Source organism: Narcine bancroftii, chromosome 4 (assembly GCF_036971445.1).
Source record: "Narcine bancroftii isolate sNarBan1 chromosome 4, sNarBan1.hap1, whole genome shotgun sequence".
In the NCBI taxonomy this organism is placed as follows: Eukaryota; Metazoa; Chordata; class Chondrichthyes; order Torpediniformes; family Narcinidae; genus Narcine; species Narcine bancroftii.
This window is the reverse complement of record NC_091472.1, coordinates 223077835-223103914: the sequence shown is the minus strand read 5'-3', so window position 1 is coordinate 223103914 and position 26080 is coordinate 223077835. Positions and strand designations below refer to the sequence as shown.

Below are 26080 nucleotides of genomic sequence, written 5' to 3'. Positions count from 1 at the left end.
GTGTCTTTCTTCCAAGGTAGGGGACTTTAAAATTAGAGGGCATGGGTTTAAGGTGAGAGGGGATCTGAGAAGGGACTTTTCTCATACCGAGAGTGCGGTCTGTGGAAGGAGTTGCCAGAGGAAGTAACAGAGGCAAATATGAATGAAATGTTTCAAATACATTTGGACAGCGAATTCTGGCAACTAGCCACATCGACAACACTGGTTCATCTTGCTTAAGTCTGCAAAAGTTGACAACACAAGGTTAAAGAACTTGAGTTCTCATCTGACTTGTTTGGTTGATTGCTTGAGAGATGGGAAGCACGAGTCATAGAGAGGTAGTTCTACATGCAGGAACTGAGCATGGGTATAGAGGTTCAAATTACTACATCTTAAATAAGTTAACTTCAGTGGCATTAACTGCCTCAAATGAAATGTTGCTTGGTAATTAGTACCAGTGGACTACCTTGTGCACACAGCAATGACCCAGATTCACATCCACACAGAAAGGCAGTGCTGAATCGTTAGTTGTTATTTAATTAGTTAATCACAATACATCATAGTTCTTGGGCACAGTTCAGTCCTGAAGTGCAATTTCAACTAGAATTAACCATAATTGAAGAAACCAATCTGTCAGTTGAACAACAATGCCTTAGTTTCACTTTATGTTTAGAAGTTGGATTGAAATCCAATGTATCAGTAATGATGGATCATACAGTTGATTGGAGTCCACAAACAAATACGATCAGTACAATTGATCAAATAAGACAGCACATACCAAACCACAAGGTCCTCCTGCCTGAGGAATTTCCTTTTTGTCTCTTTCTGAACTGCTGTCCATTTGCCATGAAGGAAATTGATACAGAAAAAGGTCTTGAACATGTTAAGCAGATTGGAGATGAGTCACAAGGATGGACCAACAATGCAGTCAATATAACATATACCAGAAACTCAACTACATGCACTGTTGGCATTGATGAAATGGGGAAGCAGATATATATTTGGCCTCTCACTATGGCTTAGCTCACACCTTTTCCTGTTCCCTTGAACAATTACATTCCCACACAGTTGAATTTGTGACACAGGCATATAATGATCTGTAACCTAAACAGGGAACATACATACCTGGCCTTTCCTTACGTTAGAATTAATCTGAATGTACAAGCCTGTATTCCATCACCTTGTGTGTCTTTCGCAACATCTGAACACTTATCAAGACTTATGCCCTCAGAGTTCCATCTTGCTAATGTCAGGACAGCTGGGGTAAATTCTAGCAAATCGCCCAAGAGTCCATATGGGAAAGATGTTTCGGTAGGAAGTATAACTGATGGCGCAGGTCTTGTTAAAAACACCAGCAATATTCTCCTGTGGAAACACAAGAAAACAGCATTCAAAAGCAGTCTCCAAGTCAGAAAAAGTTATTTGTAATGCAAGTACTCATTCAATGCTCACAATGGGGTCTCCTCTACATTGGAGGCACCAGTCAGGCTGGGCGATTGTTCTGTGGAGCACGTGCATTCGGACTGCAGGGCTGACCCCAAGATTCCTGTTGCCTGCCTCCTTAATTCTCCAACCTCAGCCTCTGAGCACCCTCCAGTACTGTCACAGTGAGGCCCAAAGAAAGCATGAAGAACAGTACCTCACCTTCTGCCTCATTACATTGTGGCCTTTTGCATATCCAGTTCCACAATGTGAGTTAACTTGGCTTTTCCAATCGCTCATGCAGATGTGATGTTAGCTGTTTGTTTGCTTTGCCAGTGGCAGCTTGTCCTATACACCCACTGCAATCTATGTGAAATTATCCTCAGATTTCTATTAATCTTTCCCCTCTTCGTTCCTCACCCTCTTGCACCTCACGGTAAAGGTTGCAGCCTATCCAGTTTCTCCTTACAACTGAAATCACCCAGAACTGGTAAAACACTTGTGAATCTTTCCTGCAGGCTTTCCAGCTTACTGACATCCTCTGAAAGGGGATCTGAAGGACATCTTTTTCTCTCAGTGGGTGGTAGGTATGTGGAATGTCGGGGAGATGGTAATATATTCAAAAGACATTGGTACAGGCACTTAGATGGGACAAGTTTCAAGGGCAGGAGAACAGGACAAATGCAGGTAGATACATTGGTGGCCATCGATGAGTTGGACCGAAGGTCGATGAGTTGGTTTCTGTGGTGCATAACTCCATGAATCTAATCAAAAGTTCATGAGGAGATGCTAGAAACATGAACCACTTTCCAGGTCTCGGAGTCAGTACTGAGAGAAATTGATGATAAAATTCACCATCACCTTCAGTGTCAGCACAAATTCGTAAACGGAGGGAAAGTGTTTGTAGACCACGGCCTCAGCACATAATTCATTGTCACAGGGTTCCACAGAAGAAACCTCAAAACACTTTGGAGATGCAAATAATATCTCAGCAAAATTTTCTCAATTCACTGGATGGATAAATGAGGCAAGACTAGGTATCTTCTTTCAGGCCATCAACCCCAGCTGAGATTTTGATTATGCTCTTGTTGTAGGATCTTCATTTAAAATGTCAAAAATTCTTAATTCCTCCCCCCGCCTCATTCATAATTTATGTTCTGCATTCACACTTGGAATTCTTCCCTGCAGATCTTGGTGCATTTAGTGATGGACATGGTGAAAGGTTCACCAAGACATTGCAGCCATGGAAAAGTGGTATCAGGGTAACTGGAATCCATCAATGTTGGGCGACTATTGATGGACACTAACATAAGAGGCACAAGATGCTAAGTACAAACAAAAAACAGCGGGAAAACATTTTTAGGTCAGTTGAACTAACGCAATGTGTCACCATCATTATGCGATTAAACATGCTAAATTCAATAAAAGTTAATTTAATATTTCTCCAACTTCCATTGTGATACAGGTGCCTAACCTTTTATCTAGGATCCTGAGAACCGGCACATTTTTTGTAGATGACATCTGCTCATCAAAGATGGAGTTTGGTACCAAACATGACCTGACATGACCCGAGCTCAACTCCTGTGTATCCCGTTGCATTCTGCTACTTTATAAGCACCTCTGAATCGCCTATACTGATGTCTGTCAAGTGTCACAGCACTTTCAGTTGGCTGGCAGTGGCTCAGTAGCCACTGGTACAGAAACCGCTGTACCAGTGCCAACGCAGGGGAACCAAGAAGGAAGCCTAACACTGGTGGGAAGAGAGAGAGAGAGATGTGACTCAGGCAGACTTAAAGGGACAGAAATCGTTGTCATACATTGAGTTTAAAAAGGGAAAACGGAGATGAAAATGGGGAAAAGGGGGATGATGGTGGTGAGGAAGCGGAAATGAGGTGTAAACAGGATATGAGATGGCCATGTTGAATTATATGACTATAAATAATAATGGAATAAATAACCAAATTAAACTGAAAAAAGAAAAAATAAATATAGCATTTGTGCAGGAAACACATCTAACTGAAGTGGAACATAATAAATTAAAGAGAGACTGAGTAGGGCACATAGTGGCAGCATCATATAATTCAAAAGCTAGAGGTGTAGCTATATTAATTAATAAAAATGTACCAATCAAAATAGAGGAAATAATAGATCCAGCAGGGAGGTATGTAATGATAAAGTGTCAGATATATTCAGAATTTTGGAATTTGCTCAATATATACACACCTAATGAAGAGGATCAAATGTTTATGCAAGATATTTTTTTGAAGATTGTAGATACGCAAGGGAATATATTGATAGGAGGGGATTTTAACCTTAATTTGGATCCAATGTTGGATAAAACTGGACAAAAGACTAGCAAAAAGAATAAAGTGGCCAAATTTATGGTTAAATCAATGCAGGAAATGAAACTTATGGATATATGGAGGAGGTAGCACCCAAGGGAAAAGGAATACTCATATTATTCGAGTAGGCATAAAACATACTCAAGGATTGATATGTTTTTGTTGTTGGCCCATATCCAAGGGAGAGTTAGGAAAACTGAATATAAAGCTAGATTGCTATCTGATCATTCACCCCTGTTATTAGCAATAGAACTGGAGGACATCCACCAAGAACATGCTACTTAAAAGGCAGGAATTTAGAGAGTTTATTGAACGCCAAATTAAAACGTACTTTGAAATAAATACGGAATCAGTAAAAGACAAATTTATATTGTGGGATGCAATGAAAGCTTTCATTAGAGGGCAGATAATAAATTATGTAACTAAGATGAAAAAGGTCTACAACCAGGAAATAGAACAGTTGAAAAGGGAGATAGTAAGTACAGAAAAGGAACTAGTAACAAGGGATGATATAACAAAAGGAGAATTGGCGGACAAAAAAATAAAATACGAAACATTACAAACGTATAAGGTGGAGGAGAACATAATGAAAATAAAGAAAAAGTATTATGAACTAGGAGAAAAAACACACAAAATATTAGCCTGGCAACTTAAAACAGAACAAGCTAAAAGAACTGTATTGGCATCAAGGAAAAAGGACAAACAAATTACATATAATCCAATGGAGATTAATGAGAACTTTAAGGAATTTTATGAACAATTATACCAAACTGAGAATGAGGGGAAAGATGATAAAATAGAAGAGTTTTTAGCTAAAATTGAACTGCCGAAATTGCAAGAAGAGGAACAAAACAAACTGATAAAACCATTTGAAATATAGTGGAAGTACAAGATATATTAAAAAAGCTGCCGAACAATAAAACGCCTGGAGAGGATGGATTCCTAATAGAATTCTATAAAACATTTAAAGAGTTATTAATTCTTCCTCTCCTGGAAGTAATGAACCAGATAGAAGAAACACAAAACTTGTCAGATTCATGTAAGACAGCAATAATTACAGTAATACCAAAGACGGGGAAGGATCCACTAACACCAGCATCATATAGACCAATATCTCTACTTAATTCAGATTATAAGATAATAGCAAAATTATTAGCAAACAGATTGGCCGACTGTGTACCAAAAATAGTAAAACAAGATCAAACAGGATTTATTAAGAAAAGACGAACAGCGGATAATGTCTGTAAATTTATTAATTTAATTCATGCAGTTCAAGGAAATAAGATGCCAACAGTGGCTGTTGCTTTAGAAGCAGAAAAAGCCTTTGACAGGGTAGAATGGAATTATTTATTCAAAGTATTACAGAGGTTCAATCTACCAGAAAAATATATTAATTGGATTAAAGCATTATATAATGGACTATTGGCGAAGGTAACAGTAAATGGATATGTATTGAATCAATTTAAATTAAGTAGGTCAACGAGGCAGGGATGTCCATTATCTCCTCACTGTTCGCTTTAGCAAAAGAATAATTGGCAGAACTGATAAGAACAGAAAATAAGATAAAAGGGATAAAAATAAAGGAGAAGGAGTATAAAATCAGTTTATTTGCAGATGACATCAGAGTATACTTAATAGAACCAGAAATATCAATAAAAGAATTACATTAAAAATTGGAGTATGGAGAAATATCAGGGTATAAGATCAATGCAAATAAAAGTGAAGTGATGCCAATGAGTAATGCAGATTATACAGAATTTAAAAAAGAATCACCATTTAAATGGCAAACACATGCATTTCGATACCGAGGTTAGATAATAATTTAAGCCACTTGTACAAATTAAATTATCAGCCACTAATAAAGAAATTGCAGGAAGACTTAGAACATTGGAAAGAATTACTGCTAACATTGATAGGGAGGGTAAATTGCATTAAAATGATTGTCTTCCCAAGGATACAATACTTATTTCAATCGTTACCAAATCCCTTAACAGAGAAATTCTTTAATGAATAAAGAGAATAATAAGGAAATTTTTATGGAAAGCGAGGGGGGGGGGGGGAGGGAACCGAGAATAGCGTTAGATAAATTAACAGAAAGGTACAAACAAGATGGTTTGCAGATACCAAACTTTTAAAATTATTATAGAGCAGCACAATTAAGGTACTTATCAGATTTTTATCAGACAAGGGAAAAACCAGATTAGACTAAGATAGAGCTAGATAAAATAGGGGAGAATGTACCGGAACATATACTTTATAAGTGGGATGAAAAGCTGGCACGATATAAAAGCTTACCAGTATTGCATTGTTTACTCAATGTATGGAAGAAGATTCAAAAAAACAAATGACCAAATACCAAAATTATTATTGACACAAAATCAGCTAATCCCTTTTACAATAGATAATCTTTCCTTTAGAGAATGGGAGAGAAAAGGAATAGAAAATTGTTTTTTGGGAAATAATTTATTAACATTTGAACAATTGAAGAACAAATATGGAATAACTCATGGTACAATGTTTGCATACCATCAACTGAAAGCCTACTTAAAGGATAAATTGGGAAACAGATTGAGATTATCAGAAAGAAGCAGCTTTGAATATGTGATTACAGACACAATGATAATTAAAAGATTTATAATGAACATGTACATCAGGCTGCAAGATAAGGAAAATGATGAAATAAGCTATAAACCCAAACAAAAGTGGGAAAAGGATTTTAAACATAAAGAATGAAACATGGGAAAAGTTATGTTCTGGAACTATGAAGAATATAATAAACACAAGGTTACGCATGATACAGTATAATTGGTTACACAGGTTATATATCACGCACCAAAATTAAAAAAAAGTGGGATCCAACATTATCAGATAGATGTTTTCGCTGTAAGAAGGAAATGGGAACAACAGTACATGCAATTTGGGCATGTGAGAAAGTGAAAAAATTTTAGGAAGATCTAAATCAGATATTAAATAAAATCACAAAAAATAACATACCAAAAAATCCAGAGATCTTTCTTCTAAATAATATAAGAAGTAAGGAATTAAGCCTCAAACTGGATGAAGCCCAAAATAGATTCATTATGATAGCCTTAGCTGCAGCAAAAAAATGTATGTCAACTTGGAAATCGGAAGAGACCCTAAGAATACAGCAATGGTACATGGAAATGAATAAATGTATTCCATTGGAAAAAATAACATATAATTTAAAAAATAAAGTCACATTATTTGAACAAATTTGGGAACCATACATGGAACACAACAGAGAGGGCTTGCCTCAGACCTCCACCCGCTAAAATGATAAGAAGACAAAATGTCTTGATCCAGTGTGTAAAAGTAAATGACACATTTTTCTTGTTTATTTTTCATTGTGTGATGACATTGTTTAATGGTTTTATTATATTGTATATGTTGAATGTTTATTGGTTTTGGAGGGGGGTGGAAAGGTAAGGGGGGAAAAAAAGGGGAGAAAATGCCACTGTATATATTTAAGAGGGAAATGTTTGTATGTTTTTTGGTTGATATGGTTCACAGTGTGGAAAAATAAAAAATTATTTTAAAAAAAAGGGACAGGAATCAAAATGATTCCGAACATCGGGAGGTGTCTGGTCCCAACGATCCCGGATAAAAGGTTAGGCACCTGTACAGCAAATCTGAAATTATCTTTGTGTTCAGCTTAAAGTGGTCTATCATTTCATTTTGGGAATAAGAGATAAAAAGGAAATTACTCAGGCAGGACGCAAATTACTCAGGCAGGACGCAAATTACTCAGGCAGGAAGCAAATCTTGTGAAAAAATTTGTTGTCCAGAGTTATCAGAGAGGTAACACACTAATGACTGAACACGAAATGGATTTTTTTTCTTCCACTTTGGTAATTATGAATATTATCTATTTACCTTTTGTATTCATTCATCTTATTTTTAATTTAATGTACATCATTATAGTTGTTTTATTTCCCTGAAGTACCTGTTCAGTTGCAACAAGAAAGAATTTTGGTGCATATGTACATGCCAATAAACTTTATCAAAGAATAAAGAAGTTGTGGCAACTACATGCATCTCACCTGAGGCCAATCCCCATTTGGCAACTGCTTTTCCATCAGCAACTTAATCCCTCGTTCTATTGCTCGTGTGCCAGGGTATCTGGGCAGAATTGCAGAGGGAAAGTAAATAGGTATCGGTGAGACAAAGAAGTGAGCTAGAAAGATACAGCACAGCACGTTCTGGATGGCAATTGGGGCCGCATGGTTAGCATAGCAGTTAGTGCAAAGCTGTAACAGTGCCAGCAACCAGGGTTCAAATCCCGCGCTGTCTATAAAGAGTTTGTGTGTTCTCCTCGTGTCTGCATGGGTTTCTTCTGGGGCTTCAGTTTCCTCCCATCATTTAAAAGTAGGTCAATTGGGTATAAGTGGGTGGCACAGGCTTGTGGGCCAAAATGGCCTGTGCTGTATGTCTAAAACAATGTGCTGCACAATATAAAACCCTTGATGATCTGACAACAGTAATGTCATTAAAATAAATATGACAATAGGTAACAAATACAAAGATCTGATTATATTCGTTACTATTTTGTTTCAGAAATGCACTTAACAATATCTCATTTTGTGCACAATGTTGTTTATTGCAACTCAAAGTAGAACATAGAATAAATTTGTCTAAAGTTAAACTACTCAGTTTTTATTCTGACATGGATCCATTAATGTGAAAGATGTTGAATTTATGAGGCATTTCTGATCCATGTGTCCAAAACTGAAAGATTTTTGGGAACAATTTTTCCAAATGGCATCAGAAATTCTCAGGATCAAATTAGATCCTTGCCCATGGTTATTCTCAACAGGAAAATATTTCCTTGAATCTAACTCAAAAAAAAGAGTTGGAGCTGTTACTTCATTGATAGGAAGACAAGCACCGATTTACGGGTACGTGATATTATGTCTTGCTGGAGATTGGAGAAAATTATATATATTAAAGAAAGCATGATTGAATTTGACAAAATACGGGGTCAGTCATGGACTACTATCATAACCTGATTACATAGGCTTGAGTGCTCTGGGGGTTACTTGCTTTTCATGCGGGGATTGGAATTTGATTCTTTGCTTAATTTTTGCTGACAACTGTGTTTAGTGGGAGGGGTAGGATTAGTATGGGGGAAGGGGTTCTTTCATTTCTTTTTATTTGTTTATTTTTCCCTTTATTCTTTACATTTAGAAGAGATTACCTTATTTAGTTATCTTACTAGGAATTTATTTCATTAATAGAATATGAAATGAAGTTTTTCTAAATGAATTTCTACTATATATGACTTTTCTTTGGCTTGGCTTCGCGGACGAAGATTTATGGAGGGGTAATGTCCACGTCAGCTGCAGGCTCGTTGGTGGCTGACAAGTCCGATGCGGGACAGGCAGGCACGGTTGCAGCGGTTGCAAGGGAAAATTGGTGGATTGGGGGTTGGGTGTTGGGTTTTTCCTCCTTTGTCTTTTGTCAGTGAGGTGGGCTCTGCGGTCTTCTTCAAAGGAGGTTGCTGCCCGCCAGACTGTGAGGCGCCAAGATGCGCGGTTTGAGGCGATATCAGCCCACTGGCGGTGGTCAATGTGGCAGGCACCAAGAGCTTTCTTGATATGACTATTGTATTATATGACTATTGTATTCAATATAATTTATAATTTGCAGATGATTCATGTCTGTATTTTATTGCATTAAGATTTACGATTATTGTTCATTCAATATATGGCATGTAATATTTCTCTCTTCCAAACCATAGACAGGAGTTACAGCCAGGTGGTCACACCAGGGCCACAGGAAGAAGATAAAGTGGGTTACGATTAGGAGAGGGAAAGTGAAGAGAAAGGTAATAGAGAGGACCCCTGTGACTGTAACCCTCAACAATCGGTACTCCTCCTTGAGTACTGTTGGGGGGGACAGCCAAGCTAGGGAAAGCATCAGTGGCTGTATCTCTGGCACAAGATCAGGCTCTGTAGCTCAGAACGTTAGGGAAAGGAAGAGGAGGGCAAAAGTTATAGGGGATTCAATAGTTAGGAGGACAGAGGTATGTGTTGTGGAGCACTTCGGATCCAGTGATCATAGTACCATGAGCTTCAATTATGGAAAGGGATAGATCTGATCCAAAGATTGAAGTTTTTGAGTGGGGGAAAAGCCAGATTTGAAGAGATGAGAAAGGATCTGTGAGGAGTATATTGGGATAATTTGAGAGGATAATTTGTTTTTTTTAGGAGAATTGGAGATGAGATTTTGAGGGTACAAAATCTTTATGTTCCTGTTAGGATAAAAGGCAGGGCCAAAAGTTTGAGAGACCCATGGTTTTCAAGGGAGATTAGAAAATTGTTTTGATATAATAGGGAGGCCTACTACAAGAAGCAAGGTATTAAATACAAGAAGCAAGGTGTAAAAGAGATGATTGGAAAATACATGAATTGTAAAAAGCTTAAGAAAGAAAGAAAGAAATTAGGATAGCGAAAAGAAGGTGGCTAGAGCAAACAGGATGAAAATAAATCCAAAGGGTTTTTACAAATATGTAAATAGCAAAAGGAGAGAGAAGGGTAAAGTTGGTCCCTTAGAGAATCAGAGAGTACAACTGTGTGCGGAGCCAAATGAGATGGGGGAGATGTTGAACAAGTTATTTTCTTCGGTATTCACTAGGGAGAAGGATATTGAATTGTGCGGGGTAAAGGAAGCAAAGAGGGTAATTATGGAAAATGTAGGGATCAGTAATGAGGAAGCACTGGAGCTTTTCAAGCATATAAAGGTGGATAAGTCTCCAGGTCCTGATGGGATTTTCCCAGGACCTTGAGGGAAGTCAGGGAAGAAATAGCAGAGGCTCTAACAGTGATTTTTAAAAAGTCATTAGAGAGGGGCAGAGTGCCGGAGGATTAGCATATTGTATATGTGGTTCCTTTGTTTAAAAAGGGTTTAAGGAGTAAGCCTGGTAATTATAGGCCTGTAAGTTTGACATCAGTAGTTGGTAAGCTAATGAAAATTATTTTTAGAGATAATATATACAAGTATCTAGAGAGATAGGGTCTGATCAGAAATACTCAACATATGTTTGTGCATGGAAGGCCATGTTTGACAAATCTTGTTGAATTAACTGAGGTGGTGACTAGGAATGTTGATGAGGGTAGAGCAGTAGATGTTGTCCATATGGATTTCAGAAAGGCCTATAAGATTTTGCATGGAAGGTTGGTAAGGAAGGTTCAGACGCTAAGTATTAATTTTAGAATAGTCAAATGGGTTCAACAGTGGCTAGAATGATTAGAAGAGTGGGCTGAAAGGTGGCAGATGGAGTTTAAAACTGAAAAGTGTGAAGTGCTTCATTTTGGAAGGGATGATCAAAACAGGACGTATGCAGTGAAGGGGAGGGCATTGAAGAATGCAGTGGAGCAGAAAGATCTAAGAATAACGGTTCATCGCTCTTTGAAAGTGGAATCTCATGTAGATAGGGTGGTGAAGAAAGCTTTTGATATGCTAGCCTTTATAAATCAAAGCATAGAATATAGGAGTTGGGAAGTGACGTTGAGACTATTCAAGGCATTGGTGAGGCCAAATTTAGAATACTGTGTACAGTCTGGTCACCGAATTATAAGAAGGATATCAATGAGGTAGAGAGGGTGCAGAGAAGATTTACTAAAATGTTGCCTGAATTTCAGAATCTAGATTACAAAGAAAGATAGAGTTGATTAGGTCTTTATTCACTGGAGAATAGAAAATTGAGGGGGGATTTGATAGAGGTATATAAAATTATGAGAAGGATACATAGAGTAGATGTGAATAGGCTCTTTCCCTTGAGGGTAGGTGAGATTCAAACAAGAGATCACGAGTTAAGGGGCAAAAGTTTAGAAGTAACATGAGGGGGAACTTCTTCATTCAGAGTGGTGGCTGAGTGGAATGACCTTCCGGAAGAGGTGGTCGCAGCAAAGTCAATTTTGTCATATAAGGAAAAGTTGGATCAGTATATGGGTGGGAGGGGAATGGAGGGTTATAGGCAAAGTGCAGGTAGGTGGGACGAGAGATCATTTAGATCGGTACGGACTAGAGGGGCTGAGATGGCCGGTTTCCGTACTGTAATTGTAATATGGTTATATGGTTATATTAAAAAAGAAGGAAATGCATGCAGGACATCTGGAATTAGAGGATTTGTTGAAATGCTGAGAGTCTTTGTGAAAAGATTGTGAAATCCAATCCAACCACTGGCTCTGACAAAACACCACAGTGTCCAAGGGTGGGTCTCAATGATGAGTGACATCTAAATGGAACTGTATTTCTTATTTCAAGCCTCAACTTCTGATGCTGAGATCAAATTGGATGGGTGTTCTCATTTCAATGTGACTCATATTCAAGGATAAAGGGACATTGTTAAGAATGTCTGACATATTAATGAAAAGGCAACTTTTTAATGTGACAATAGACACCCATCTCACCTGACAGCCATCAGTCCCAGCACAGCCCAGCAGGTGTTGTGAACCTGGGACCTTGCACTCTGCACGTACTGCCTTTGCTCGCATGATTCAAAGTCTTCGCCCCAGCCTCCATCTTCCATTTGTTTGGAGAGCAGGAATTCACAGGCTCTGGTCACAGCTTTGCATGCAGCCCTTGATCAGAAACATAACACAAAGCAGGAAATGCTGCTGATGACCAGAAGTGAGGTCACACAGGAAATCTCACAGTAATGTGAGTGGGGTGGGGGATCACACAGGGAACCTCACAGTAACGTGGGTGGGGGTGTACGTCTCACGGGTGGGGAAGCTGAGAATCAGAAACAGCATGCTGATGTTTCAGACATAATCATAATCATAATGCCATGGCTGGTGAACAAAACCAGAAATGTGGAAGAAAGAACACTAGAACATGAGAGGTTATAGATTTAGGGTAGGAGGCTTAGAGGGGATCTGAAGGAGACTGTCATCAGTTGGAGTACACTGCCTCAGAGTGAAGTGGAAGCAGATTCTGACAACATTGAAAGGGAGTGGAATCACCCAGTCATTCCAGGACAAGAGCTGGAAGATGGGATTAATATGGATGGGTGGTCGCAGGTCAGCTAGGTCATGGAAGGGTGCTGCATGACTCCAAGAACCAGACAACAAACACTCCATTCACACTATAGGACCCGGTTTTAGAAAAGCCCCAATGTTGGAATGCTATAGAAGGTTCACTTCCTATCAATATTTTCCTCAGTTACTGTGAAACTTCCCAATCAGTGACTGCATGGGTACGAGGAATCACTGTTCAAACACATGACTGTGCTTTATCTGCCACTACTGCAGAGTACTTTTGACGTATTTCCGGCAACACAACATCCCATTCGAACCCTTAATTTGCTCCAATACAATTTTTGTGCTGCAATAAAAATTAATCCAAAAACATGAGGGTGGCACAATTAGCATCGCGGTGAGTGCAACGCTGTTGCAGCGCAAGCCACTAGGGTTCAAATCCCGCGCTGTCTGTAAGGAGTTTGTACGTTCTCCCTGCGTCTGTGTGGGTTTCCTCTGGGTGATCTGGTTTCCTCCCATTGTTTGAAATGTATGGGAGTTGTAGGTTAATTGGGTGGCATGGGCTTATGGGACAAAAGGACAGTTCCTGGGCTGCATGTCTAAACATAACCTGTAAATGACTGATATCAGGAGTTAGTCATGAGATTGTTTTGGGACGCAGCATTGTACTAAGTCTATCAGTGCATTCCATAAAGACCTGCTCTGATCTTGTCATACACAGTGTAAACTAATCTAGCTGTATTGCACTTCATTCATTGCAGATTAGAGCCCAAATGATTTTGAAATTATAATTTTTTCATTAAATTTAGACATACTTTCTTCAAGATTTATCACTTGAAGACAATTTATATGGATTTTTTTTTAAAAAAAAAGAGGGGTTAAGGAGAACATATATCCACAACAAATCTTTGGCCTTACGGTTATAATCTCTATTGTCTGGGGCTCTGTGGTCCAATATTTTGAATCTACTGTCATTAGTACAAACTCCTTATTGACAGCATGGGACTCGAACTCCAGTCCCAATCGCTGGCTCTATAAAGGTTGAATCTGCTGTGATTGGGACCAGGGCTCAAGTCCTGCTCTGTCAGGAGTTTCTACTATCAGTGGCAGATTCAACCTTTACAGTGGCAGTGATAGGGACTGGGGTTTGAGTCCTGTGCTGTCTGTAAGGAGTTTGTACCAATGACCCGATCCCTGTGCTGTAAAGGCCTTGCGCTAACCACTACGCTAATTGTGTCACCCCACAGTATTATTTCCTGTTTTAAACTTTGTTCTACTTTTGATAGGTTTACATTGGGGGTTCCCTTAGGGGTCCATTTCCATTTTCTGTGGTCTGGCAATGGCCAGGTTCCGTCGCCAGATTAAAGAGGTTTAACCTGTACTTCCCTGTTAATGCTGCACACAGCAGGAGGTCTCAGGTTCCAATATAAGAAGAGCAAACTCACCCTTTCTGATATGTGTATCCCATGCAGGCAAAGGCCTCCAGTGCAAACCATGTTCCATAAGTGAAACACACTCCCCAGCTCCTGGGGAAAAAAAAAGGCAGATGCAGCATCTGAACAATGTCAGGACTACTTGAACCACTTTACAGCCAACGCTGGCGCAGCAAGGTATGGGTTTGCACACGGCAAGAGCTCATGAGCAACAATGATTATAAACCACCACACTCAAGATTGTAAACCTGGGTGTAAAGTGACATTGGGTGAATGGTCCTCATCAACAATTCCCCATGGAGTCTTTTACTCAGAGTTGTTGGGATCTCACTTCATGTCTCAAGGAGGAATCTCCAGATATCATATAAAGACTAGGGAAGTATGTAATGTGGTCGCTCTAAGACAAAAGGTCACATAGATGATAGTGCAACGATTAGATCTGAAAATGTAAATCTGAAACCTAGCTAATTTCAAAGAAAATAAACACATGCGGGTTGGAATGCTGACCAAGTGCCAAGGAATTGATGACTTTATAATCAGAACGGCAAAAGGAAAACAAGACCATAATTCAGAGCACATCATAACAGAGAGGTTGGGGAACTGGTGCACAAAAGGAGATGGTGTTTGCATTGGTTGGCCATGGCATATTGAATGGCATGTGGGATAGTGCTCTTAATTCAGATTGAGATCAGGGCAATAGGAAGCAACAATGTAAGATCTAAGAAGCAGAACGTTAATTCCTTCTGGGTAAATATTCAGAATATAGTAAAACCCTTGGAATCTGGCATTGGTAAATGCAGGAGAAGCATATTTTCCAGTTCTTACAATGCTTAACTAATACACCTGCATTAAGAATATAAACAATTTAAAAGATGAAAGACAAAATACTTCACTGTACTTATACTGAACAAACTTGCATGAATATATAAACTTTAAAGCATTTTACTTTATTTTCAATCACATTCTTTGAAAACATTTAACCATCACTGCATCTGCAGATTCCTCCCCCTCCACGGAGCCGCCCAAAAGACGAACAATGATATAATAAATAATTAATTCCCCCCGCGCCCCCCCCCCCCCCCCAAGTTTACAAATAAAGCCTCTAACCAGGGAAACTCTTAATAAGCAGGGATAAGGAGACTCTTTAGGAGAGTCACCCCAACATCGAGCGGCCTCAACCAGCTCTTCATCCTGGGCAACGCCATTGCTATTTCACACAACTTTATTCAAACACCTGCAATGAGCAAAGCATGACCAAGGCACTCCACTGGCTGAATATTTGCGCCCATCTTTGACTAAGGTTTAAGTGTTACTTTAGACAACATCTACTTTTACAATTTAAAACTTTTATTAACATCTTTATATTCTTATTTGTTTTATTTATTTTCCTTGTTTTTTTTGCTAGTTGCTTGAGGCTGCCATTGCTTGAATTCTAGATACCAGGGTTGTAGTAAGGAGGAAAGAAAAATCATTGCTGGGAGTAATCGACAGGTCACCAAATAATATTACAGTGGGAATAAATCCTGCAAATATCTGATGCATGAGAAAGGAATGGCAGTTGTCTTGGGGAATTTACAGTTGCACATCGATTGGCCAAATCAAGATGGTCAAGGCAATCTTGAAGAGAACTTTGTTGGATGCATCTGTAATAGCTTTCCTGAGCAGCACATTATGAAACCTACAAAGGGACATGCTATTTTACATCTGGTACTTTGCAATGAGACAGGTAAAATTAAAGATCTTGTGGTGAGGGATCTCCTCAGAAATTATGGTCATTGTAAGAATGAATTTCTCATGCAGATGGAGGGTGAAAAAGATCCAAAACTAACATCTTATACCCAAACAAGGGAGATGGCAATAGGATGAGGGAGGAGTTGGCTTGTGTGGACTGAGAACACAGGCTATATGGTGGATAAGTAAGGAAATAAAGGAAGACATCAAACTAAAAGTTCAAGGATACAGTTGCCAATAGTTGTGGGGAAACTAAAAGATTGGGAAAACTTTAAAAATCAAAGAACCACAAGATACAAAGGAAATATAAAATATGAAAGTAAGCTAACACATCATTCAAGTGCCTTGCCGCTCAGCATGGGTGATTATGTCTCTCCATCCATCATGATCTCTGACCTTCTGAATTGCAGTTGTTGCCTCCCTTGTTCTCCTTTGGTGAAGGATCCACCTTTGAGCTGAAATCGTAGTCGATGTTAAGTTCATGATTACACAAGGGAAAAATACTGATGTGGTTTCCCATTGCCTTCTTCATTTGTAGTGCCTTTACTGGACGGGTAACCCTAGCCATTGATCAGCAGATTCATTTGCCCAGCGATTTTAGTTTTACAACCATAAATTCCAATTTGTAGAATCTGCTTGTAAAAACCATCTGCAATCCATGGCTTCATGTAACCCCGATTGGGATGCTGAACAGGTACTACACCTTGCCCGAGGGTGACCTGTAGGCTATTGGACGGAAGGAGTGCCTTACACCTCCTTTTGCTGAGCAATCTGGCAGTACTGACACCAAGCTAGCACAAAATATTTAAAAAGGTAATGTTTTTATAAATATATACTGTATATAGAGCAGAAAATGAGATAGGGGAATAATAATGGGTAGTGCTGAAATAAGTGAGTCCTTGGACATCACTACCATGCCAAAGAGCTGCGTTGGGAGGTAAGGCACGAAGCAATCGCTATCATTAAAGAGGTAGTGCTGGGCAAACTAATGGGTCTAAAGGTAGACAAGTCCCCTGGGGTCCTGATGGAATGTATCACAGGATACAGAAACAGTGGCAGATATTATGGTAAAGGCATTTGTGGTAATTTACCCAAATTCTCTGACAGGTTCCGGAAGATTGGGAATATCAAACCATTGTTTAAGAAAGGATTTGGGCAAATGACAGGTCACTATAGGCCAGTTAGCATGACATCTATATTTGGGAAAAATACTTAAAAGCTATCATTAAGAACTGGCAGGATAGAAATGATTCCATCATGCAGACACAGCATGGATTTAGGAAGGGAAAGCCATGACTGACAAATTTACTGGAGTTCTTGGAGTATAGAGTAAGTACAGTAAATAGAGTGGAAATGACCTGCATAAAATAAGGATATGTGCAGTTGAGGTAATGAATTAGCATGGATAGAGGATCGGTTTACAAAGTTCAGACATATTGTCAGAATACATACATGGCATCACGTACAACCCCAAGATTCTTTTTCCTGCGGGCCAGGCAGAATTACCACATATCGGTAGTGCAAAAACAGTACTCAAGAAAGACTGAATATCCTGATCATATCTGTGAAAGTGTAGCTCCTTGACATATGTTCAAGGTGAGAAAATCCCCCTTGACTGGCAGAATAAGCAAAGGCCACATAGAGCAGGTTAGCATAATGAAAATCCCCTTGGCTGAACTCTGAGGAACAAGGTGTGAAATATCTGAGCATCAGTGAGTACACCAGTTGGCCAACTGTTGCAACCACAATTGTAATCTTAATAACTGCAATGCAAGTGGGTCGTTAGGGCAAGCAGGACAAAATTGTTCTGCATCCTATCTGGCAATCCATGGACATAGCTGATCTCCTCATTTGGGGACCTGCTTCATCAAGTCAAGTTTAATATCATCTGATTGAACAAATACAACCCGACAAAACAGTGTTCTCCAGTCCTCGGCGCAAAACATGCAGACACACAACCCGACAACACATATACAGACAAAAAATATACAAAAAATAACACACAGACACAAATAAATATTTTTGAGTGAATATGAGAGTCTCAAACAGTTAACGTGAGCGGTTCCTTGGGTCGTTCCGCATTCTCACTGCCTGTGGGAAGAAGCTGCTCCTTAGCCTGCTGGTGCTGGCTCTGATCCTCCTGCATCTCTTCCCCAATGGGAATAGCTGAAAGATGCTGTGTGCAGGGTAGAAAGGGTCCTTAATGATTTTGTCCACCATCTTCACACAACAAGCCCAGTAGATCACCTTGATGAGGTGGGGGAGGAGCAGGGAAACTCCAGTAATCCTCTCTGCCACTCTCATGGTCCTGTGGATTGACCTTCGATCTCTTTCTCTACAGCACCCGTACCACAACTGTGATCCAGCCTTCCAGGATGCTCCCAATAGAACTCCTGCAGAAGGTTGGCATGATAGTGGTCAGTAGCTTTGCCCGCTTCAGTCTTCTCAGGAAGTGCAGTCTTATTAGTCATTATTGACTATGTATTGCTGAACGTGGTTATGCGCAGCTCGATGAGTGAGGTTAGGAACAGAATTCAACATTAACCATATAACCATTTACGGAGCGGAAACAGGCCATATTGGCCTTTCGAGTCCACACCGGTTCACTTCTTTTTTTCTTTCTTCTTCTTTGGCTTGGCTATGACAGATGTCTATTTGAAGCAAGTGGGAACATGCATCAATGAAAAATTCTGAGCACGTGATTTACTGCTCCATTTCTAGAAGATGAGGAGCGTTTCAAATCCACCTTCTAATTTTTACAGAAGCAAATGAATGCTGTTTTGAGTCTACCCTTGTGCAATAAAATCAGCAACAAATAGGGTCATTTCGGAATGTATGAGAGGTGGAAGATCACCGATGAACCAGTTAGTTTGTTGGACGACGAATACTGCTCTGAGCAGCTCCTGCAACAATGTCCTGCGCTTGGGATGATTGACCCTTAACAACCATAATAATTTTCCTTTGTGTGAAGTGTGACTGCAACCTCTGGAACCTTTACCTAATGACACCTATTGACTTCAGTTTTTACCAGGGTTCCTTCATGCCACTTCTGATCAAATGCCATCTTGATGTCAAGGGCCATTTGGAACTCAACTCCTTAATCAGTGTTTGGGCCAAAGGTCGTAAGGAGAGCCAAGGACATAGTGTTGATGGAACCTCAATGGGGCATTGGTTAATGGAGGCAAACAAGAGACACAGCAGATGCCTGAAAACTGGAGAAGCACACAAAATGCTGGAGGAATTCAGCAGGTCAGACGGCATCCATGAAAGGCAATAGCAATGTTTCAGCTCAAAACCCTTCTTCAGCAATGGCTGTTAAGAGACTGAGTACAGCTTGGTAGCAATTCCAACATCTTCCACCACTGTGGTGATGGGTGAGAGCAGATGGATTTGGTGGTAATTTTTTTCTTCTAAAAATAGACTTTATTTGCAATAAATTATTTACAAAAAAGAAAACCCAATCAGTCTTTTCATACCCATAGTGTAAATCATATCTATACATTCTCATCAATGTACATTGTCACATTTGTTCTCTATATACCCCATTACCACCCCTGTGGTATCTTGAGACTTCTCCCCCCCTCTGCTGTTTGAGTGACTTCCCCTCAGTCTCAGCCCCTTAATGCCTGGACTCTGCCCTTCCCCACAGCGCCCTCACGTTGGCTGCCCCAAGCGTCTTTGCATTTCTCAACACGTACACCTGCAGACTGGAATGGGCCAGTTGGCAGCATCCCCTCACCGACATCTCCACGTTCTGAAAGACCAACAAGTTTCGGGCAAACCAAAGTGCGTCTTTCACCGAGTTAATGGTCTTCCAGCAGTTCTGGATGTCTGACTCTGTGCGTATCCATGGGAACAACCCATGGATCAGAGAGTCCTCTGTAACACAGCTGCTAGGGATATGGTGGCAATCAGCTACAATGAATGCCCTGTGTTCATATATCATACATGTTCATATATATCTAAGGACATACAAGACACTACTCTGATCACTAAGTTCAGCTTACACTTGGGGAAAGCCATTTACCGAACAGTAAGTAAACTTATCAGAATTATTCTGAGACCTACAGAATTACATTAGAGAGTGGTTGAAAATCTGGCTTGTATCTCACTGAGTTTACAATTTTCAGAGGTGATCCAATCATGATTTAAATTTTTGAAAGGGATTTTCAGAAAGTTATCTATAACTAAAATTGAGTTTATCATGATCTGAAATCAGATATAATTTTTTTTACACTTGGGATGCTTGAAATTCCTCAAAAAGGAAAATACCAATGTAGCCATACAACACATCACCCTTCTTCGACCCAAAGTCTCAATTTTACCTCCATATGGACGCTACAAGACCTGCTGAGTTCCTCTTGCATTTCTATGTTTTTACTACAAAAAGCTGAAAGGCCTCCTGAATTAGTTGCCCTGGTTGACTTTGATTGTCAATTTCCCCAAGTTTAGCTTTGAATAACATTCTTAAATGGCTTTGACACTGTGTGAGTTCTCAGACTTGAAATATGCAAGTACCAAACTCTATTAAAAAGTGATTTTGCCATTGTCTCCCCTGGGAGAAGAAACTTTGAACTTTCATTTGGGCACCAACTTCATGCTGTTCCTACCAATGATTGCTCACTATCTGTGGCACACTTACCCTTCCCACCATCCATCCGGGTTCTGCATCCTCCGGCAGTACTTAAGGCCCTTTTCCAATGTATCTCTGAAAGGACAAGATTGCTCCATGATAGAAACAGTTCCACTTCCGTGATCTAGTTCGTGTGAATGAAGTGTGATGCTGCCGGGTTAAGAGTCAAACTGGGCTGACAAACGTCTACGATACTCACTGGATCTCACTTGCTCTGTGGTGCGGAAATTTCTCTTGGAAATACTTTAGTGCCTGCATTACTGCAGATGTGCATTCTACATATGTGTAATCAATCATTATATCACCTGCAGGGAAGAAAAGAGACAATGAAAAAAAGTTTAACACTCCCCAGGGCCTCCTGCTTCCTCCTATCATTCGAAGCAGCACAGACTGGTGGGCTGAAATGGCCTGTTACTGTCACAGACTGGTGGGCTGAAATGGCCTGTTACTGTCACAGACTGGTGGGCTGAAATGGCCTGTTACTGTACTGTATGTTTAAATTTATATAAAAATTAAAACATTTAAATTTACTCCAGATTGTCAGGTGAGATATTCAATAATAGACAGCGTCATTAAATACCTGAGGGCCTTCATTTTTAAGATGAGAGAGGCAAAGTTTAATGAAGATGAGCAGAGCATGGGCTTTCCCCCAAACAGAATGGCAAGTGCTGAAACAGGCTGCCAGGATAGTGATCACATTCAAGATGCTTTTAGGTAGGCACATGAACCTGCAGGGAATGGAGGCATGTGGATTACGTGCAGGCAGGAGACTTAGTTTAATTTGGTGTTTGATGCAGACATGGCGGCTAAAGGACCCTGTTCCTGTCAGAAATCTATCGCAGCCTCGACTATTCAAGTGATTCACTGTTCTTTGATGTAGCGAATGCCAAAGATTCCACCTACCTGAGAGAGAAATTCCAAATCACTTCTCCCCCTTCCATTCTTCTCTTCTCTCCCGTCCCACCGCTCTGTTCTCAGTCAAAATGTGCCCATTTCCAACCTACATCTGTTCTAGTGAAGGACCGCCACCATGAAACATTAACTGCAATGCTAGCTGACCAATGGAGCTCCTTCATCACCCCCTCTTTACATTGTTACACAATTACTTGGGAGCTAGCTGCCTGTACACCTTCAAATGAGAATAAAGCAGGGGAAAAATGATTCAAGGAGATCAAACTAGCAACAATCAGGAACAATGTGTCCTGTTTCTGTGGGGTTAAACAAGAAAACCTGAAGATGTTGATATATAGTGCAATACACAAAAGTGCTGGAGAAACTCAGCAGGTCATGTATTTCTGTGGGAATCTGCTGGCATCCTCTCCTGGGCTTTGAAAGCAGACAGTGAGGAGTTGCAGTATTTTAACTCTCCCGATTCAGGAATTATTTCATTGGGTGGGAAAATCGTGAAAAGGAAGCCAAATGTCAAAGATCCAGCTAAGTCAAACTGGGGCCAGTGATCAAAATCAGAATTTACAGTGACTGAATATCTGGTCAAAAAGCCAATCAGACAGCTTCATCTTTCATTACAAATGACACAATGAAAGAATAATCAGCTCACTGTCGTCACCCAGTTGAGTGGCACGGTGTGTCATTGTGACTCAATAGGACTGGTTATTATGAAATACAGTAAATCCCTTTATCTGGAATTCAAGCCATTGGTAGCCGCAAGCAACCGGCAAAAAAGAATTGTGAAAAATAAATAAGTTAAAAAAAATACAGAAGTTGAAAACCAGCACACCTCGCCGATAGTTTGCAAATCATGCAACATGCAGGCTCGAGCAACCGGAAATTTCACTTATCTGGCATCTATCAATCCCCATAGGTGCCAGATACCAAGGGTTTTTACTGCTATGAACAATGCAAAAAAAAACCTTCACAATGAGAGTCCATTGCAAATGGACTAAGTAATTGTTAACTGGAAATTATTAACAAAAATCTATGTATTGGTCACTCGTTCACCTCAGTTGCCAACCTGAATGACCCATGATTCTCAAGAGCTTTGCCCTGCTCATCTCCCACTTACTGTTTAACGATCAGCAGAACAGAAAATACAGTCAGTAAATTTGCAGGTGATTGAGTCAGGATCTTAAACTCAGTTACACCCTGGAAATGGACCATTCAGCTCAATAGGCCAATGTTAGCTCTTCACTTCCAATTGAAAACAATCTCACCCTATTCCTAATACCCTTCACCTTCTGACTTTTAATGCTGGAAACTGCCATCTCAACCACTGGATTTGGACATCACGTCTGGGTCTGGCAATGCAAATACAATATATTCAAACAGAATAAATGACAGAAAAATACAAGAACTGCAGGTGCTAGAATCTAGGAGTCTCAATAAGTCAAGAATCAATAAGTTTTGGGAGGGGTCCCAACTCGAAATGTTATCTGACCATTCTCTCCATTGCCTGACCCACTGAGTCCCTCCAGCTTCTTGCAGAATAAATTACATCTGGGTGCAAGCTTAAAGAACCAGGGAAGAGAAACTTGAAAGGGATCACTAATACTTTACACTCAATGTCTGGGAATGCAAGCAAACAAAATGTGCAGAGCCGTACTATTCAATACGCATGGCTTGGTGCTATTAATTATCATGGTCATTACCTGGAAGGATTGTTCAGGTGCATAGAAAAAAAACATTAGCTATATTAGCTATAACCATATCACAATTACAGTATGAAAAAAGGCCATCTCGGCCCCTCAAGTCCGCACCGATCTAAGTGATCTCCTCTAGTCCCACCTACCCGCTCCCTGTCCATACCCTCCAATCCCCTCACATCCATGCACTTATCCAACCTTCTCTTAAATGACAAAACTGACCCTATTGCAATCACCTCTTCCAGAAGGTCATTCCACTCAGCCACCACTCTCTGAGTGAAGAATCTTCCTCTTATGTTACTTCTAAACTTTTTCCCCCTAACCCTTAGCTTATGACCCCTCATTCCAATCTCACCTACCCTCAAGGAGAAGAGCCTATTCACATCTACTCTGTCTACCTCCCTCATGATTTAAATATCAAATCCCCCCCCTCAACCTTCTACGCTCCAATGAATAAAGACCCCAGTCTACTCAATCTTTCTTTGTATTCTAGATACTGCAATCCAGGCAACATTTTAGTAAATCTTCTCTGCACCCTCTCTACCTTATTGATATCCTTCCTATAATTTGGGGACCAGAACTGCACACAGTATTCCAAATTTGGCCTCACCAATGCCTTGAACAGTCTCAACATCACCTCCCAGCTCCTATTTGATTTATAAAGGCCAGCATACCAAAAGCCTTCTTTACCACCCTATCTACATGAGCATCCACTTTCAAAGAATGATGAACTGTTATTCCAAGATCTCTCTGTTCCTCTGCATTCCTCAGTGCCTTCCCCTTCACTGCATGTCCTTTTTGATTATTCTTCCCAAAATGAAGCACTTCACACTTATCTACATTAAACTCCATCTGCCATCTTCCAGCCCACTCTTCCCAGCAGTCCAAATCCATCTGCAGTCAACGAAAACCCTCCTCACTATCTACAACTCCCCCTATTTTTATTTTTTCCACATATTTACTAACCCAACTTACCACTCCATCATGCAAATCATTAATGTAAATGACAAGCAACAATGGACCCAACACCGAGCCCTGCGGCACACAGCTCGTCACCGTCCTCCATCCTGACAGACAGATATCCACCATGACTCTCTGGTATCCACCTTCTAGCCACCGTTGAACCCATTTGACTATCTCAACATTAATCCCTAGCGCCTGAACCTTCCTTACCAACCTTCCATGTGGAACTTTATCGAAGGCCTTAATGAAATCCATGTTGACTACATCTACTGCATCGACCTTCCTAGTCACCTCCTCAAAAAATTTAACAAGATTTGTCAAACATGACTGTCCCCACACAAACCCATGTTGGGTGTCCCTGATCAGTCCATACCTCTCTAGATACTTATACATATTATCTCTAAGAATACTTTCCATTAGTTTATCAACCACCGACATCAAACTTACCGGCCAATAATTGCTGGGCCTACACCTGGAGCCATTTTTAAACAGAGGAATTACGTTTGCGACATGCCAATCCTGTGGCAAAATGCCTTCCTCCAGTGACCGTTGAAAAATCAGTCAGAGCGTCCGCTATTTCCTCCCCGACTTCCCTCAAAGTCCTGGGGAAAATCCCGTTGGGACCCAGAGACTTAACCACCTTTATATGCCTCAAAAGTTCTAACACCCCCTCTTTCCTAATACCTACATTTTCCACAATCACCCCTTTTGCTTCTCTTATCCTACACGATTCTGTATCCTTTTCCCTAGAGAATACCGAAGAGAAGAACTCATTCAGTATCTCCCCCATCTCATTTGGCCGCTCTGATTCACTAATAGACTAATTTCATCATTTACTCTCCTTTTGCTAGTCACACATTTGTTAAAAAACCCTTCAGATTTACTTTCACCCTGTTCACTATAGCCACCTCATACCTTCTTTTCACTATCCTAATTTCTTTCTTAAGCACCTTTTTACAATCCATGCATTTACCAAGCATCTTGTCCATACCTTGCTTCTTGTATTTAATATAGGCCTCCCTATTATATTGAAACAACTTTCTAATCTCTCTTGAAAACCATGGCTCTCTCGAACTTTTGGCCCTTCCTTTTATCCTAACAGGAATATAAAGATTCTGCACCCTCAAAATCTCACCTTTAAATGACCTCCAATTCTCCTCTACCCCCTTCCCATAAAACAAATCAACCCAAACCACTCCTTACAAATCCCTTCTCATTTCTTCAAATCTGGCTTTCCCCCACTCAAAAACTTTAATCTTTGGACCAGACCTATCTCTTTCCATAATTATATTGAAACTAATGGGACTATGATCACTGGATCCAAAGTGCTCCCCAACACACACCTGTCACCTGCCCTATCTCATTCCCCAACAGTAGATCCAACACTGCCCCTTTTCTAGTGGTACCTCAACATATTGCTGCAAAAAACTATCCTGTACACATTTTACAAATTCTAATCCATCCAGCCCCTTCACAGAATGCATTTCCCAATCTATAGTAGAAAAATTAAAATCCCCCACTAACACAACCCTATGCTAATTCCTTACACATCTCAGCTATTTCCTTACACATTTGCTCCTCTATTTCTCGCTCCCCCACTAGGTGGTCTATAATACACCCCTATAATTGTAACCTCTCCTTTTCCATTTTTTAAATTCCACCCATACCACCTTCCTTGACAAGCCCTCCAATCTATCTCGTATCAGCACCGCTGTAATAATTTCCCTGACAAGCAATGCCACACCAACCCCCTATCACTATGATCTAGTTAAAAGATGATTCACTGGAGACAGAAACACTTAATAATTCCAGCTACCTCATTGCAGCTTGCTTGCCTTAAGGAATGATGTCATTAGACTAGAAAGGATGTAGAAATGATCATGAGGATGTTACCAGGACTTGAGCAGCAAGGAGAGGCAGGACAGACTGTCATTTTTTAAAACCTGCGCATAGGGGAGTGCGAGCATACGGAGGT

At 40.1% G+C, this 26080-nt stretch overlaps 1 protein-coding gene across 1 annotated transcript in view; it reads right to left on the bottom strand.

Moving 5' to 3' along the window:
- Nucleotides 1-496: 496 nt before the first annotated feature.
- lss (lanosterol synthase (2,3-oxidosqualene-lanosterol cyclase)) overlaps nucleotides 497-26080 on the bottom strand; it is an 83105-nt gene continuing 57521 nt past the window's right edge. Inside the window, exons 17-22 of the mRNA XM_069934045.1 lie at nucleotides 20742-20847; nucleotides 20552-20617; nucleotides 14191-14271; nucleotides 12176-12346; nucleotides 7805-7883; nucleotides 497-1344 (exon numbers count right to left, since the gene is read on the bottom strand). Coding sequence (XP_069790146.1) covers nucleotides 1207-1344; nucleotides 7805-7883; nucleotides 12176-12346; nucleotides 14191-14271; nucleotides 20552-20617; nucleotides 20742-20847 — 641 coding nt within the window. The 3' untranslated portion in view covers nucleotides 497-1206. The remainder of the gene's footprint in view (nucleotides 1345-7804; nucleotides 7884-12175; nucleotides 12347-14190; nucleotides 14272-20551; nucleotides 20618-20741; nucleotides 20848-26080) is intronic.